General features: G+C 32.8%; 1 protein-coding gene across 1 annotated transcript in view; it reads right to left on the bottom strand.

Annotated features, from left to right (window-relative positions):
• The window catches only part of LOC139091720 (PDZ and LIM domain protein Zasp-like), a 99,439-nt gene that overhangs the window by 45,689 nt on the left and 34,168 nt on the right, over positions 1-19,582 (bottom strand). The window contains exon 4 of the mRNA XM_070641880.1: positions 18,117-18,228. Within this exon, the coding sequence (XP_070497981.1) occupies positions 18,117-18,221 (105 nt within the window). The 5' untranslated portion in view covers positions 18,222-18,228. The remainder of the gene's footprint in view (positions 1-18,116; positions 18,229-19,582) is intronic.

Genomic DNA, 19,582 nt, shown 5'->3' with positions numbered 1-19,582 from the left:
AGTGGAATTTCTAGTCAAATCCTGATCCATCCATCCTAAGTATGCCTTAGGATTATCTGGACGAAACATAGCAACCAGCAACACTACACGAGCTTATTAAATTTTTATTTCAATCCTTAAATAAGTTAATGAGCTTAAGGCTGCACGAGCACACAAAAAACGATATGCACATAGAGTGTCTGACCTCACATACCAAAAGAATTTTAAGCCACAACTCACAAGCAGACCGAGAAAAGGTTGAACAAGAAGCAGGTTGCAAATAAAATTCAAAATTTTTTGAAATCAACTGTTATGGAACTGATAATCCCACAGTGAAATATGGCACTATGATAATCCAGTTTGAGGCTACATGAATATATTCTCGATAGTTCTGCCATTGAACGAACATTGTGGGAAAAGTGAAATAATTTTACATTTGTTTGCAAAAGTTTTTAAGCTCTTTTATTGTTGTTTATTGTCACATTCAGTTATATTTGTGGGATAACAATCATTAAAAATTGGAGATATGGTGAAGTGGATACAGTTGGCAATCAAGCGGAATCATTGGGAAATAATTGATACAGCTGGATTGATATCAGAGATTGAAGTTCTGAATTTGATAAAACTTTAATGAAATTCTCTTATTTTGTTTATTTTAGAGTTTATTGTTTGATTGGAAATAGTGCCAATAATTCTAAAATCAGCATACTGGTTAGGGGGTCCATTCACATATTACGTAACACTATTAGAATGAGGGAAAGGATTGAGCTCCAAACTCCCAAAGAATTCGTTACAGAAGGGCCGAGTGAGGAAGTGATAAAAAAAATCGATTTCTCACGTTACGGAACAAGAGAACGGCCCCCCAAATATTTCAGCACATTTATTGTCAAACCAATAAACTCGACAGTAGATATTATTTCATGGCATGTCATTTGCTCTACTAAATTATTGATCAAATACAGAGTTATAAAATATATAGAATGCAAGAACAAAAGAATATCAGCATATCGACAAAACCAGAACCAAATTGAATTTATTGACCATAATAATAAAAAATTAAATTCTGAAAATCATTCAAATGTCAACCAATGGAAAATATTTGCATAAAATTGTGTGTAAATAAATCAAAAATGATTTCAGAAGTAATTTAATCGAATTATAACATGTCAACCTGCATTACATACATGCTGAGCTTTGATTATACATCTGACCCTAATTGACACATATTTAAACGCAACATTGGTTTGGTGCAGCAAATGGATCGAGATGTATAATATCCATATTTCCATATTTGCACAGATTTAATAATTTAGACTGGAAAAATTAAATATCAAATGTTAGAATGGTGAGATTTATTAATGGAAACAAAGATTGCAATTCTACGGCTTATTTGAATCAAGAAGCACTGGGTCGGTTTCCGTTAGAAGAGATTCTTAAGCTGGATTTTAACAGATTCCAACATCAATTCAGGGCCAGAGTGACTGGACTGGTTTTTTAATCAATTAACTAAGTTATGCTCTTCAGAAAGAAGGAACGTATGAGTACAAAGCACCAGAAAACCAGCAGTATTCATATAAAATGTCTGTAATTGCAGCATTAATCGCCATTCCTTTGATATTCAATTAATTCAGAGTAATATGGCATTTCAAAGACATTATTATTCACATCAAATATCAAAGTGCATTGGCAGTGACTCAAAATTATAATCGATAACAAATGTTCACATGATACAATCATGTAATCACTTTTATGGTATTCAAATTACTCCTATAAAATTCTATTCTAAGGTACATTCAAATTTCATTTGCAAAATGAGAAATGTTGAACCAAAAAAAAGCGAGGAACACGAAAGAAAATCTACAAATTGCAATTTATGGGCATTAAATTGCATTTAAATGTTCACATTTTTTGCTCATTTCGATGCACATTCAGTGTCAAATGAATGGAAAAAAGAAAACAGAGACATAAAAACAATTTGTGTGTATATTTTGTGATAACATAATGCACCGCAAATGAATTATTCATGTTCTGTTCATGTGATTTAATTTCACTTGAAAATTATTCTACAAAAAAAAGCAAGAATAAAGCAGAGACAAAAAATTGTTTCTTGCATGTTGAGGATGACCATTGACATCAGGTCAGAAATTTAATTTTATTTGCAATTTAAACAAACTGAAATAATTTCATTTTCTTTAGCTAAATCTCATTGGAATTCCAAATGAAGGCATGAATGTAGAGTAATGCAAGATCTGTCTTCCTGATTTGATGAATAATGTTAAGTTGCTTGTTATCATTTTTAGATTTCAGTAAGAATTTGGATGGTGATGGCAAGTTTATCTTAGTTTTTGTAGTCATAGTCATTTATGAATGCAGCAGAAATAGCAGGAATAGCCGCGAATAGCACAAATCGGTTAGTCGATCAGAAATTCAACCTTAGGCCAGCGTGACTCTGACTTTGTGCCAAATTTGCTTTAAATCCAGCACTATGCCAGAATTATTTCCACTTTGTACCGGATTTCGGATGGTTTAAGCCACTCCGAGCTGCACGATGCGATGAACTGCATTACTCACTATAAAAATGAATCGAAATCAATTGTCATGATGCTGTCAGGGCAAATTCTCGCCTTAACATCAATACAGAAACGTCTTAACTGCTATTCACAGTTAGGGGACTTGTGCCATACAGAAGCGTCTTAGCTTTTTAGCTTCCAAAACTTACAGAGATCCTTACAATCTTGATCAAGAAATTTAAATTTAATTCCATCATTTCAACAAAAATATTTGATTAAATAAAGCTATATTTGATTATAAAATTTACACAAAATGTGCATAAATACTGAATCTGCATCTAAAGTTTTTCGGAATTGAATGGATGAAACGAGAACAAGTTATCTCTATTGTCTTAGCGGCAAATTCTTTCGAGTACAAAATGCAATAAGATTTGCAGATTTAAATTTAATCAACATGACATTTTGGGAGAAGAAATTTGAATTTTGAAAATGGATTTAAGTGTCTGGATGTGACTTACTAGAGAAGCTTAAGATTTACTGAAATTCAATTTTAATTAAATTGCTGTTAAGGTCATTGTGTCTACCTGAACATTCATTCCTTAATAAACTCTTTAAACTTCACGGATCTCCAGTGGTAAATAAATCGACATCATTACCGGCAATTAATGTCAATTTCAATCCCGTCATTAGTGTCTTAATTGACGTTCATTAACATGTAAATAAACGAAAGCAGCAATTTAAGGTGATCTCACTTATTAGATTATAATTTTAATTCTTTGCACGGATTATAAAGTCATTAATTAAATCTAATAATGGATGTAGAAAGGCATTAGAATTATATTGATTGAGTACGCTCATTTAAGTGACTTTACTCATTGTCTGTCAGGGAATCGCTGCCAAAAACTGCATTTTATTTGAATTAATTGAAAAACTGATGGACTCAATAAAAAATCATTAAACTAATATCAGCACTTCTCATGTTTACACTTGTTAAAAAAATTCATACATCAGAAATTAAATTTACTCATTTTTTCATGCACGAATCACCTCGCTGCAAAAAAATTCTTCTTTGCTCTTGCTGATGCATGTTAAACATTTCATTTACTCAAATAAATAAAAAATGAAATTACTAGTGCTGAGTTGCGCCAAGTTTTATTCGAGTTTTTTATAATTTCGATGTCAGATTAGTTAAAAATTAATTTGTCAACTTTTAAGAGGAAGAAAAGTGAGGAGGTTGAATCAAAAATTGAGGTACAGCCAAAAATTCAAGGTTTGCATTTCATTCATTTTACATATGATTCACAGTTTTAAAGTCTTTGGTTAAATCTTAAAGTTCTCCGAGTGGACAATGCAAGAACTAGTCAATAACTGAATATAAACTTGCCATTAAGTAACTAATAAAATCAGTATCAATTCCAAACCATGCTATGCATCACAATATCAATCTTGTGAGAGACTAAGAGAACAATTCAATATTTTATTTCATAAAAAACGTTTTGAGATGAAGTTCCTTCGAGCAGCATCCGGTGTCTCGACTTCAAAAAGTTCTCCAAATCAAGACAATTCTGTAATATTTCAATTTGACCAGAATAGCACAAATCAGCTAATTGATCTACAATTCGGGCCAAGAGCGGTGTGACTCTTATTTGTTGCCAGATTCTGATTAAATTCGGAACCATGCCAAAGTCACGCTGAGTTTTACAAGAATTATCAGAATTGTCTTGATTTGGAGAACTCGTCGAAGTCAAGGAAAATTTACTAAGAATTTTAGAACGAGATTGAAATTACTCCAAATTGTCTCAATCTTGACAAAGAATAGAGTCAGACACCTCTTTTGTGAACACCTCCCAGAAAAATACAAAAGCATAAATTTTTAAAGAAACAAGCCAAGAAAATTCTATGTACGTATAAATAAAAATAATATACACATGAAATAAAAGTAAATTTAATTTCCCATTCTTTACCGTCACACAACAGTTGAGATAGATAACAACAAGCAGTGCAAAATGAATTAAAGAATTGTAGAAACATCACGTACAAATTGGAGCGAATAAGCAAAAAAAAAAAGAACAAAAAAGGAAGCATGAAAAAGTGAGATTTTTTATGCATGTCCAAAATCCCTGTGATTTAATTTTCGTGCTTGAAATGTAAACAGAACGAATAGAGAATGAATGAGAGTAGCAAAAGCTGAAGAAAAAATAAAATGTTTGTTTTAAAGAGTGAGAAATGTGAGGCCTGCCAAGGTAAACAAGTGAGGCAGTTCATTCATAAATTTAATGATCTATATCTTTCACATTGCATGCATCGGTAAACTTTCGGCTCTCTTATTTCATATTCAAATGTGCAATTTTAGTTAAGGGCACATGCAATGTCTGTGTGGATGTATACTATTTTTAAAATGAAAACCTCTTTGACATGCTGTGACTAACTGTGAGGAAATTCCAAGGTTCATTATATTGACGACTATCTAAATGGACATCTGAGAGTGTCCATTAATACTTATTCATACATTAATATTTGTCTCATTTGTTATGGTCATATAGGAAATGAATATTGCAAAGAGAGATTCTGTGGAACAGGAAGACAGATAGCGTGACACTTCTTCCATCTATAAATACATTTAATGGAATTTTCAATGACCGAAATAAAATTTTTATACGAAAGACTCACAAGCAGAATTGTTCATTCTTATTTTTATGTCTTCTTATCTGCCTGTTCTGTCTCACATCCAACGGAAAAGCAGTCAAAATCAAGAAGAAATTTGTGAATGAATTTGGCAAGTAAGAGAATAATTTTAGACAGGTCTATTCTAATGCTGATGTAGAAAACATCAAGGGAGTTTAAAATGTCTGAATTCATCATGCCTGAAATCCTATAAAGTCTGGTCACTAGAAGAAATGATGGATGATAAGTCATAGACTTCCTACTGAACTTGTTCGGCTTACATTTTATATTCTACCTGCTAGAATAAATCTCTTCAATTATTTCTGTGGGAACTGACAGGTAGACAAATCATCTCATGCATTAATTAACTAGAAAATGTTCTAATTTTTCAAGAAATTAACAAAAGAAGACATAAAACAATGGAAATGAAATTTTTGCACGCAAACTACATCAGACATCAGTCAATGAATGGAAAGAGCACTCACAGCTGGACGGAACGTGTAAGAAGAATACGAAAAAAAATATCCGAAGAATAAAGAAGGAAGTGCGATGATTGATGAATTTGTCAATTCTTTTAGATTCATTTTTATTTACTGCATGCGCTGCTGTTGTTATTATTCAAGGTCTTTTGTCTTTTTTTTCTCTCAACAGAAATACTTTTTTAATCGAAAAGTCTTATTTCTTGTTCTTGAGACAGCAAAAAATAAGTTAAAGTTATTTATGCGGATCGCAATTTATCATCATTTGCAGTCTTAATGAAATAAAACAGTTTATTTTTTTTTGCTGTGTCTCATTCTTGTTCCTTTTAAATCAGTTCTCATTCTTCTTTGATTTTCTCTCTGTGTTTTTTTATGTGAAAAATTAATGTTGATGTACCACACACAAATCGAATGTCGAATGTGTCTAGCCATAAAAAAAGCTACAACAAAAAATGTGCATTAAAATGCTCCAAATTCTTTTTTTCGGTCTGTTTATCTCCCCGAAATGAATTCACAGATTTTATACTTTATTTATTTATTTTTAAGATCTTTATGTTGTGCATAGACAGAATTTCTTGTTGTTGCTGAGGATACCCGAAAGAGATTTTGGCGCCATACGTTGTTTGAGCTAAAATTTGTGCCACTGTCCTTATTTTTTAAATTGAAAAATGATTGAACTTTTTTTTCTTATTGCTTCAATCTTTTTAATGTTCTGATTTGATGAATTACTTTTCGTTGTACTAAGATTAATTTTGTCTTCAGAAATTGAGGGAGATTACAAAGAGGAAATGATTGAGTAAAGGAGCTTACATGATGAGGAGATAACAAGAGGAATTGATAAAAGAGAAACATTTGCTGAATAACTAAATTATTTCTTTTTCTTTAATTAATTGAATTTTTGGTTCAAATAAAATCAGCTGTGAAGTATGTATGCAGAATATATTGTAGTCATTAAAAAATAACGTCCATTGAAATATGCCATGCAACATGCCTAATATTATTCATAATTTTGAAGGGCATTGATATTTAGTCTAGTTCAGGGTCTAGACTTTTCCAAAGTTTCAGTATTAAGATCGAACTCTAAAAGGTCTCGGTCTTGATAAATCTGGAAACTGACTGTGAAGTCTTGGTCTTAGCCTCGGGAATCCTTATGACAATCATATGAAATTAAATACTGTACTTAATTTGGGAATTGCTATTAAAGATCGTTGAACTCAAATTTAGCTTGATGAGTTTTCTTAGGAAAATTATTCATGAAATGAGTAATCAGTCTCTCTTAGTTTAGGTTTATGATTTTGATTTGTAATGTTTCTATAGAAACATATTTAAAGTTTTGTAACTTTTAATTAAAATTTTCAAAAATTCCTTAATTACTCTAAAATTATCATTACTTTGCAAGAGTCAAAAGATCACGAGAACGACCAATGAACTCATCAAAAGGAAGTTGTGGGTGGAGACAGTATGGAATTTGATACTGAAAGTTGGTAAACGGTAGCAAGAGATTCTGGTAAAATCTATGGGAGGCCATAAATCGCAATTCATCTGCATGGCCTGGGAAGTGTGTAAGTCAGCACGAATAGACAGGTTTTTAATTGACTAACTAGTTGTATGTCTAGTTCAACAAAGAAGAACAACAAACTACATACAGATAATATTAGCTACCATTAGAACTAAATATGCTTGCAACCAGTCAAGTTAAACGCTGTCCACCCAGGAGTTCCGTCAAAAATATCAATAACACCCAAATCTGTCATCAAAATTAATTACCCATCATCATAATCTTTCAGTAAAATCAATTCACAATCAATATAAATGATTTAAATTAATTCTCAAAAAAAAAAAAAAAATCATCAGAATATCCAACAAGTCAACTTTAATCTTCTTTAATGTTCAATTAATTCTCATATTTCATTCAATGACAAAAGAGGGACTGTCGCAGTCATCGATAATTGCAATCTGAGAATGCATATAAAAAATATTTATTGCAGTATGTTCAATGAACTTTTGATCGTTCACAAGATGCAATAACTTTATGAGGAACAAAATAAGAAGCGACAAAAAAAAAACTTTTCCTTTCTTTTTTATATTCTTGATTGCTGATGGTAGTCATTGGTGACCAGACGAATCAATATTCAGTTCTCAATGGATTCATAAATGTTTATTCACGCGGAAAAAGGAAAAAGAATAAGAAAAATATCTGTCGGTTCTTTATGCATATTACAAATTTGCGGATGAGAGAATGGCAATTACAGCAACAACAACATTGTGTACTTTTATAAATTTATTGATTGTAAATAGTTTAAGTAAGAATAAAGAAAAACTTTCTGCCATTTATCAGGCAAAGTATGTATGTTGGAAGAGATTTTGCCGGTTGGAAATGTTAAGCTGCAAAGCGCATTTCTTGTAAATTTAAGACTCAGGTAAGAGTTTTGTGAGATTTGGAATTGCCTGAATAGGATAAGGCATAAATATATGTCAAGTGAGCAGCTTGACTAGAGCGCTGTGATTAAAGATTCTGAAATTTTTGGGTGGCCTCATGAGGTTCTTCCTTTTAAAGGTTCTTATGTGTCGATTCATACCCATGTCAAGGAATTTTAAGAATAATCTAAAAAACAGGATTTTAAAGTTCCTCTATGTAGATTGTAGAGGCAAATTTATCGATCTACCCATAAGTTAGCTTTCTTTATGCTTATCATTAAACTTTTTTACGATATGTCACATAGATTGCATATCTAATCAAATTAATAAATTTGCTCACTGAATTACTTTCGGTTCTTTCAAGAATGCTTTTCATATGTAAATATCTAGTAAATTTAGAATTGTAGTAAAAATCTATTGATGCTTTTAAATTTTCTGATTTTACGGCATTTTTATTGCAAATTCAAATATTCATGGACGGTCAAAAATAAAGTGCCAAGCTCTTTTACCTATAAAATCTGTCACAAAAAAGGAAAGAAAGTCTATGACAATAATTTAAACAATAAATTATTTGTAAACAAACCGTAATTATTGCTTTGTTACCTCCATTCTATCTGTTTCCCTTTTTTGTAGCGAGTGATATTTTTGCAGGCAACAAAAACCATAAAGTCTTTTTTTATTATTGTAACCTTTTTTTCTTTTTCTTTTTCTTCCTCTTGTCGTCTCACCAAAATGAGAAAAAATATTTTAACATGTGTCATAGTCATATAAGGGCATACAGTATCAATAACCCGAAAATGAATACAATATTATGATATACCTTAGAATGAACGAATTATGGAATGAAATAAGACGGTATTAAGTGCATTTTTCAGCATTTGATCATTCCTTACATTCCATAACATATGAGTCATCATAATCATCATCATATTACATTGCATTTAGAAGAAGATGAAGTAAAAGAGCAACAACAAAAAAAAAGGTAAAAATATGGAGTGATGTAGGGATTAAAGAGATTCTTTATTGCTATGTTCCTTTGTTGTGGTTTCTTCACTTCAACAAAGACTAAAAAAGAGCATAACAAAGTGTTAATATGAAATCATCAGTGTTAAAATTGTTGTTGTTAATGCCGTCGTCTGGTCTTCCAACCTTTTTTTATGACATACATCTCTTTCTGTCTCAAACCACACCACCGTTGAGGTTATGCTTGTGGATAGTAGAGGGGTAAAAAATTCCTTTATTAGATAAGAAAATTAATGGCTCTAATAAAGGAACTTAGCTTTAAATGGGGCATAAAGTATATGGATTAATTAATAATTCTTAGTGATATCCAAGGCTCTGAGACTCTGTAGAGACTGTACATTTTTTCAATTTTTAGATGAATGCCTGTGCCTTGATGCTTTCCTTTTGCCTTGAGATACAAATAATTTCTTAAAAGAAAAAGTAAATTGGACGAGCTGCAACAATGTATTCAGTTGTGTACAAAGCAATTATTAAGGCTTAATCGGCTTGTGGTTTAAAAAATTGCTCATATATTAAGATTGTTATATCGCATTCGGTATTGGAAATTGGTAAGCGGTTGCCAGTCTAGGGCAACATATAAGGGAGACTAGATATATCTACGGCCAGCGAACAATGGGCAGCTCCATATTTAACTATAGCAGCTCCATGCTTCGATTTTGAATTAAGGATTCAATATCACTGCCAAAAATAATTTAAAATGACTCAAATACAAGTTCACATCTGTCATATTAACAGATTCACTATAATGATCAAGGCAATTCCCAAAGAACCTTCACTATCATCTACAATGTGCAAGGAATCTCAATGCTGATGACACAATAGCTTACTAAAATATTCAAATTGACATTCACGCTATCAACAACTTTTTCTATCTCAAAACTTTTTGAGTTGCATATTAAAATAATTCATTTTTAAAGTCAAGCTCCATTCCAATAAAATGAGTCACAAGCTCACAAATTTTTTCAACCCATTTTTATGATAACGGAACCATTAGCAGTGAAGTAGAATCTATTTTAAAAACATTATTAAAACTTTCTCAACGGCAGTGCATTTTAAAAAAAAAAAGAAGTTCTGAAGAACTTAAAACTTTGTTTATACATCATTATAGTCATTATAGCAACAACTATGCACATTTGCAGTCCAGACAGTAAAAAATGATGCAAAAATAGAAAGACTTTAAATGTTCGGGGTTGTAAAATGAATTTCATGTTGTAAATGTAAATTTAATCACAGAATGAAGACTAAGGAATGCAATATTAGATTACAGTACTCAAGATTATCAACTCTGTATGAAAACTAGAGGATGAATTTTTCCTTTCATTGTTTCACAAATATTTATACAAGAAAGAGAAAATTCCTTCATCGTCTCAACAATAAAACTATGAATGTTATCTCACAAACAGAAGAATTCTGGTTGAGGTCATTCACACATGACGTCTATTGAGTAATAAAGGGTTCGGACATAAAGTGCTGATTTGCATTTTCTGCATTTAATGGTTGTTTCGAGTGGACAAAACTATGTGAATGGCGCAGTAATGGCCGAAATCTCGGTCAAGCTGAGTTTAGCCTGAAGCAGCATGTCGTCATTCTGGCCTGGGGACTGAGTTACATTGGCCTGAGAATCGAGTCACGTTGGCCTAAAAATCTAGTCACATTTACATGGAGATCGAGTCAAATTGGCCTGTATATCGAGTTGCATTGGCTTGAGGATCAAGTCACACATTGGCCTGGGAACCGAGTCACAATGATCTAGGAACTGATTTTCAGCATTTTCTTCATCTCCCAGAATAATTGCTAGTTGATGGCATGCTGATATCCAGAAGATATCTTGTTATAACAAAATTTCCCATTCAGGTATAGCAAGTATTGCATGAGGTGCACATAACCTCATACATCCTTAAACCTTAGACGTCATTCGACAATGACCCCATCCTCTCGTTAATTCACTTTAATTTTCTGCAACTTTCTTTCATTACTTCATTACATTACGAAATCTCTTTCATATTCACACAAAATTGTGTGAATATATTGTTTTTTGTTTTACAGAAATCTACTTTTTTCGATTTACTGCCTCAGCCTTGCCGAATTATAAAAAAAGTTCGGTCATTCAAAGTTTGTGCTTCGTATTACCTATCAAATGGTAAAAACTCCTTCATGATTGGTGCTTCCAGTGCCGAGAAATCGCAAAAAATCACGTTCTGTCCTTTAGCAAGTTAGTTAGTTTCCGCGAAAACTCAATTTTAACACAAAGTTAAGACTTCCGGTTTTTTCTATCGATAGATATTGGTTATCACACGAGCTGTATAGTTTTTGGGGTCATGAGATGCATCCACTGAGGCACAAAATGCAAAAAACTGAAATTTTTTCCCTAAATATTAGCCGCTTATTCCAAAACACGTGTTTCAATAAACGATTATTTCAAAACATATTTTAATTTGGTGAAAAAAAAATTTAGTGAACTGGATCTCACTGGATCTCATTTTGAAGGTCTGGAAGTAGACTGGATCCTACTGGATCTTGTTTTTATGTATCTAGAAGTAAAATGGATCCTACTGGATCTTGTTTTAAAGGTCTGGAAGTGAACTGGATCCGACTGGATCTTGTTCCTCCCCTTGGTGCATATAAAAATTTTTTTTTCTGCATAGGGAATCTTCTATATCCTATGAAAAACCATCCAAAAAGTTTAAAGTCATAATCACAATTAATAAAGTCATAATCACAAATAAAAATTTAGTCCACTGGATCTTACTGGATCTCATTTTGAAGGTCTGGAAGTAGACTGGATCCTACTGGATCTTGTTTTTATGTATCTAGAAGTAAAATGAATCCTACTGGATCTTGTTTTAAAGGTCTGGAAGTGAACTGGATCCGACTGGATCTTGTTCCTCCCCTTGGTGCACATAAAATTTTTTTTTTTCTGCATAGGGAATCTCCTATATCCTATGAAAAACCATCCAAAAAGTTTAAAGTCATAATCACAATTAATAAAGTCATAATCACAAATAAAAATTTAGTCCACTGGATCTTACTGGATCTCATTTTGAAGGTCTGGAAGTAGACTGGATCCTACTGGATCTTGTTTTTATGTATCTAGAAGTAAAATGAATCCTACTGGATCTTGTTTTAAAGGTCTGGAAGTGAACTGGATCCGACTGGATCTTGTTCCTCCCCTTGGTGCACATAAAAATTTTTTTTCTGCATAGGGAATCTCCTATATCCTATGAAAAACCATCCCCAAAAGTTTAAAATCATAATCTCTTCATCTCTCTTTAATCATATTCACACAAAATTGTGTGAATATATTGTTTTTTGTTTTACAGAAATCTACTTTTTTCGATTTACTGCCTCAGCCTTGCCGAATTATAAAAAAAGTTCGGTCATTCAAAGTTTGTGCTTCGTATTACCTATCAAATGGTAAAAACTCCTTCATGATTGGTGCTTCCAGTGCCGAGAAATCGCAAAAAATCACGTTCTGTCCTTTAGCAAGTTAGTTAGTTTCCGCGAAAACTCAATTTTAACACAAAGTTAAGACTTCCGGTTTTTTCTATCGATAGATATTGGTTATCACACGAGCTGTATAGTTTTTGGGGTCATGAGATGCATCCACTGAGGCACAAAATGCAAAAAACTGAAATTTTTTCCCTAAATATTAGCCGCTTATTCCAAAACACGTGTTTTAAAAAAATTGCGGCCTTTCGCTCGGCCGCAGACAATTAAATGTATTTCTTCTATATTTTTCATGATCTAAAATTCATTAATTTATATACATGTTTTATCCAAATTATTAATAATAATTTTTATTGAGATTTGGCTGATTGCATTTGGTTACAAGTAATTGAAATCTTCAGGTCGTTAGATCGAATCCTATGAAATTCTGAAATTTTTTTTTCCATTTTTTTTTTGAGTTTTTTTTTTGAATACTTGAAGTATACAAAAAAAAAATGTAAATATTAAATGTAGATATTAGAAATATCTATCCATTAATGTGCTTAATTTTTAGAAAACAAAAGCGAAGTTAACAAGGTTAAATCAAAATACTTCTTAAGAATCAATACATTTAGCCTAGTTCGTATATACACAATACGAATATAAGTACTCAGCCGAGCTCGTATAGTGATCTATATAAGCACTGTAATCTACCCAAGTCGGGCGAGCGAAGCTCAGCCCGGCTCGTATAGTGATCTATATAAGTACTGTAATCTACCCAAGTCGGGCGAGCGAAGCTCAGCCCGGCTCGTATAGTGATCTATATAAGTACTGTAATCTACCCAAGTCGGGCGAGCGAAGCTCAGCCCGGCTCGTATAGTGATCTATATAAGTACTGTAATCTACCCAAGTCGGGCGAGCGAAGCTCAGCCCGGCTCATATAGTGATCTATATAAGTACTGTAATCTACCCAAGTCGGGCGAGCGAAGCTCAGCCCGGCTCGTATAGTGATCTATATAAGTACTGTAATCTACCCAAGTCGGGCGAGCGAAGCTCAGCCCGGCTCGTATAGTGATCTATATAAGTACTGTAATCTACCCAGTCGGGCGAGCGAAGCTCAGCCCGGCTCGTATAGTGATCTATATAAATACTGTATTTTCTCAAACATTAGAAACTGCATATCTATGAAAATATGTTGCCGTTAGTAGAGAAATAGTTCGAGCGAAGCTCGAACATTAATAGTTCGAACGCAGTTCGGACTTGGTTGAGCGAAGCTCACAAATTTTTGCGACCTGAACGGAGCGAAGCGAGTGAAGGCGTGAAAATTTTCTCAAACATTAAAAACTGCATATCTATGAAAATAAGTCGCCGTGAGAAAAAAAACAGTTCGAGCGAAGCTCGAACATTAATAGTTCGAACGCAGTTCGGACTTGGTTGAGCGAAGCTCACAAATTTTTGCGACCTGAACGGAGCGAAGCGAGTGAAGGCGTGAAAATTTTCTCAAACATTAGAAACTGCATATCTATGAAAATATGTTGCCGTGAGAAGAAAAACAGTTCGAGCGAAGCTCGAACATTAATAGTTCGAACGCAGTTCGGACTTGGTTGAGCGAAGCTCACAAATTTTTGCGACCTGAACGGAGCGAAGCGAGTGAAGGCGTGAAAATTTTCTCAAACATTAGAAACTGCATATCTATGAAAATATGTTGCCGTGAGAGGAAAAACAGTTCGAGCGAAGCTCGAACATTAATAGTTCGAACGCAGTTCGGACTTGGTTGAGCGAAGCTCACAAATTTTGCGACCTGACGGAGCGAAGCGAGTGAAGGCGTGAAAATTTTCTCAAACATTAAAAACTGCATATCTATGAAAATAAGTCGCCGTGAGAAGAAAAACAGTTCGAGCGAAGCTCGAACATTAATAGTTCGAACGCAGTTCGGACTTGGTTGAGCGAAGCTCACAAATTTTTGCGACCTGAACGGAGCGAAGCGAGTGAAGGCGTGAAAATTTTCTCAAATATTAAAAACTGCATATCTATGAAAATAAGTCGCCGTGAGAAGAAAAACAGTTCGAGCGAAGCTCGAACATTAATAGTTCGAACGCAGTTCGGACTTGGTTGAGCGAAGCTCACAAATTTTTGCGACCTGAACGGAGCGAAGCGAGTGAAGGCGTGAAAATTTTCTCAAACATTAGAAACTGCATATCTATGAAAATATGTTGCCGTGAGAAGAAAAAACAGTTCGAGCGAAGCTCGAACTTTAAAAGTTCGAAAGTAGTAACTGTACATGTTATTCTCCATGTAAATAATTTTAGTTAATTACTTGCACATTATCATTTTTTATTTCATAAATCTCTTATTTTGTTCAAGTTGTTTTATTTTTATTTTTTACTTTTCTGTACAGTTTCTGATCTTCGTATTGTGTGAATATTCTCATGAAGCGTGATCCGCTTCATTACTAGTTTCTTGGCAAAATTTCAAACGATAAACACAGAAAGTAGATATTCATATTCAGAGATGAAAATTAATTTTGTTGCCAGAAAACATCTCAAAGTATAAAATTTATTATTCAATTGCTGTGTTCATACAAAAATAGACTATTAAGATTCGCAATTATATAAAAAAAAAACTGGCATTTAATAAATATTGACCCTGAATTTGTTAACCAGAATGTTAATGATGATATGCGGCTTGCTAACCATAAATCTTAAAACTTGAGTGGCTTTAATTTGTTTGATCAATTCTCTCACATATACGCATGAGTGACACGGATTTATTGACCACAAAAGAAGTAACTGAGCTCAATGTTGTGTGTACACAAAACAAACCGCATTTACATCTCATAAGTGGTTTAATTCTATTTATCTAACTGGTCATTATGGAGATTATGGATGGAGATCATGTTGGGTATATGACAGAGGTAGACAACATCTGTGCCTCCAAATGTTTTTCGGAAGATGACGTAGTCGGTTTGATGGTAGACAACATCTGTGCCTCCAAATGTTTTTCGGAAGATGAGTCTCATGACGTATGCGGTTTAGGTCGTGGCTTACCAACAAGATGTGCAGTTCCATAAAAAAGGTTGCCCACCACTGATTCATGCTGTTTTTGAAAAGTACAACGTAAATTGATTCCTTAATCATTACTTTTACATATCCCAAAGATCATTCAATTAATTTTTTCATGTCCATGTCCAATGAACTTCAAAAATGTGCATAAAAATTTAAGCAATAAAACTTGAAAGATCGCAAATGATCTCCGATGAACTTCCCATTTTCACATAAAAATTAATAATACTTAAAATTAACTACAGTCTTCAAGAAATCATAAAAAATTAATTTTTATCATTTTAAGCATCAAAAATTCATTATGACCCCAATTTATGCATCGCCAAAGCAAACTGCCATGCACTTTAACATGCTTTCTATCTCATCCGTTCACTGCCATATTTTTTGTGCATATATTTTCTTTAGTCGAATAAATTTTAATATTCATTGAAACTTCAGCTGTCATGAAGAAGAAATAAAAAGTTGCACCAAATTTATTGCATTGTGTACCCCGAAAAAAAAAATTATTGCAGTTCAAAATTGAAAATAAAAATGTTCAAGGCGTAATTTATTGATAAAAGAAACTTTCACAAAATGCGCATGAAAAGGAAATATTTTCAATTAAGCTGAAAGTTTTTCATCCTCATCTATCACTCATGTGAGTTTTGTGCATATATATATCCAGACTCAGGTCAACGATAATCATAAAGAAATCTCAGTGATTTTTAATGACAACATAAAATGTGAAGCATAAAGAATAAAAAGTTCTTCGTCCACATAAATATGGACTAACTTAATCCATGCATGAATCACTTTTTCGTTGTTTCACACTTCATTGTGTGCTTATGTATCCAAGTGGCAACTAAAGTCTTAATATGCTATATAAAATAATTAGTAGTTGACACTTTATTCACGAATTATGTACATATTATGCTGCAATGGTCTCTTTGTGCATTATTTGCATTAAAATTTGAATTCTATTAAGCTGTAAGCTCCATATGAGGCAATAAAGAGAATTCAAACAGATTATTTAATAGGCTAGACAGACTTTAAGAGCCAGATGTTAAAACATGATATCAGTTAAATTTAGAGTTGTTCAGTTTTTGGGCATCAATTAAAATCCCTAATGGACCTTTGTCCCTCGTGATGGACAATGCTTTTCTAGGAAACATACCCGATCAGTACAAATTGCTCGTGACAATCAAGTGGTTGTTAAATGGCATCCAAGTGACAATTTTCATTTTAATTGCCATAAAAATTGTCACTTGTATGTCATGTGGCTGTCATCTAGATACCATGAGGCTGCCTTCTGGATGCTATGTGGCCGCCAATTGAATTACATGTAGCCAACATCGATGATGCTATTTGGCCACAATCTAGATGTGATGTTGCCACAATCTGAATGCCATGTGGACGACTTCTGGATTCTAAAAACTTGTACCGATCGGTCAAAACTGACGAAAATCTCTTAAACAAATTGGAATAGCTTTATGACTTTGTCATTTGAATTTATTATGTAATAAATTTTGTCACTTGACTTATTCTCCGCTCATAAGCTTCACAATGTTAAGTTCATTGAATTTTCATCAGCAACGTAAACAACAATTTTCGCTTCCATTATTATCTTTAAATTGAACTAATTTATCACACAAATATCCACCATCCACACTCAATATACGTTTATAATTTTTTATGATCAAAAGAAATAAAGCAGAAAAATAACAAATTCAAACTGTGCTGTTTGTTGTAAAGAAAAATGCAGACACATAAATTTTTTAATGGATATAAAAGAAAAAAAGGTTTTTTTTTTTCTTTCTTTCTTCACCCACGAATCAACACTAAAGATAAAGATTTGCTACTGACTATGGATGTCGAGAAAGAAAGAGCGTCAACGATAAAACATAAATATTTTTTTTTTGTACTTAAATGCTTTCATTTTTCATCTCAAAAAGTCATAATATCTCACATATCAATACCAGTCGAGTTTCCTTTATGTGCAAGTCTCTTTTTTTGCTTAAAATGACTGAAAATGGTCAGTATAATATATGCAGGCACAACAGGCGGGCTATAGTCTGATAAAAGTATTGTAATAAACTTATCTAATTTATTGACGTTACCCTTTGGTGGATTTTGTGCGGAATTTTTTGGACTGGATTTCTTTAATTGATTCTTTTAAGTTTTAGACTTGGTTTTGAGCAGCGCAAATGTAGGTGGATGAAGCACGGAGCTGTAAAGACTCTGTTATTAGCATTAAATGGAAACCGTCTCCATGTGGCATTCATAAGGCTGTCAAATTTTGGTGGCTTCCATTTGGTGGTAATACAAGAGTCTTTAATGTCCATGACAAAACCTTCTTCATTTATGTTTCTCAGGAGTCGATATACCGATCGACACAAATTATTCGTGGCAACTAGTGGTCGACCTCATGGGATCCAAGTGTTAAAACGAAAACTGCCACTTGGATGCCATAAACAGCCTCTTGGCTGTCATGAATAATTTGTGGTGATCGTCAAATCCACAAAAGATTCCAGCATAATTTCATACCAAGGGTTTGTCATTTTGTGATAGTCTCTTACCTTTTGGATTACAAGCGGTGTTCCAAAGTCCTTTCCACCTTGTAAACGGAAGCCCCAAGGCTGGGAGTCAATTCTTGCTAGACGAGCTGTTATGATTTGCGCCATTTCTTATCTAAAAGTAGAAAAAATATAAAGATAGACATGAGATAAATAAAGAAATCATAATTTAAGTCATTTGATTTTCATGCATCATTTAAAGTTATTTATGGACGTGCTTATCGTTGCATTTTAGTATTATTTTCAATTTATATCTGTTTTTGCATTCATGTCTTGCGTTACATGAATAAGTAAACAAAGCCCGTACTATGTATTATTTTGCCTCTAACAATTGAAAATGTTTATTTCTGTTTAAAAACCGCAATTTAAAGGAAAAATAAACTTGAATTTCAGAGAGACTTTAGTTAATCATTAGAAATGCATTTTACAGTATAAGCTCATTTGAATAATTGAGTATTTTGCATAAAATTAGCAATTTAATTGGATGTATGTGTAAAATTTCAATTCCCAGTCTGGTGATTTTCAGCTGTTGAAATATTTTTAGGGATTTATTACAATTTGTTTTGTATTTTCCTTGAGAAATTGGAGTCAATTGAGTCAAATAGGCTTACCCGAGCGACACAAATGAAGAATGCTGCCTATTTTTAACAGTCAAATGGAGGCAGTTTCCATTTGATGTTAAAAAGGAGGTTCAAGCTCCATGATGAATCCTTCTTCATTTGTGTCGCTCGGGTAGACTTAGTTACTGCTGACAGTATTTGTTTAAGGTGTAAATTCTCAACTTCCTTGAATTTACATCGCATCTATAAAAAAAATTAAAATACTCGTATTGCACAAGCTTTAGGAATATAGCTATTAATGCATTCAGAGAATCGGGCTACGTTTTGTCTATGATCAATTTTATATGATTTTAGCATAAATTGCAAACAATGCAATTAATTGCATAAATTGACATAAATTAGCAACTTCAAAATCACTGATTCGGTCTATCTAAATCGTTTGTCAAATGAGGTTTTCAGCTTATTTTCTAATTGTATAATAAATGAAATATAATTAAGTTGCACACTCAGCTATGACAGTAAATAAACAGTTTGTTCATTCAATTTAATATCCAAGCATTTATATTCCTCATACGATAATGAGAGCTGCTTCAAGTTTTATTGCTTTTAAAATTATCAGTTGCACTTTCTCACAAGATATGGAATTTTTACAACTCATGAAATTTCATTACTAAGTTTCACCCTTAAAATTGGATTTTTACAAGCTACAAAAATAGTTGCAAGTTAAGTAAATATTTTCGAGAAACATGAGTGGATTTCAATTTCAATTAAGTCAGCAAATGCACAATAATGAGCGCCCTGCTTCTTCATAAAGTATCGATCTCAATTAGCAGCACCAATGTGCAACGTGAATACTTCATGTACATTTAATGATCAAGTAAAGAAAGAAATTATTTTACTCTTCCATTT

Source organism: Chironomus tepperi, unplaced genomic scaffold (genome assembly GCF_022539635.2).
Source record: "Chironomus tepperi strain 1889 unplaced genomic scaffold, CSIRO-AGI_Ctep_v1 contig_260, whole genome shotgun sequence".
NCBI classification, from domain to species: Eukaryota; Metazoa; Arthropoda; class Insecta; order Diptera; family Chironomidae; genus Chironomus; species Chironomus tepperi.
The sequence above is the reverse complement of the archived record's forward strand: the minus strand, read 5'-3'. Positions and strand labels throughout refer to the sequence as shown.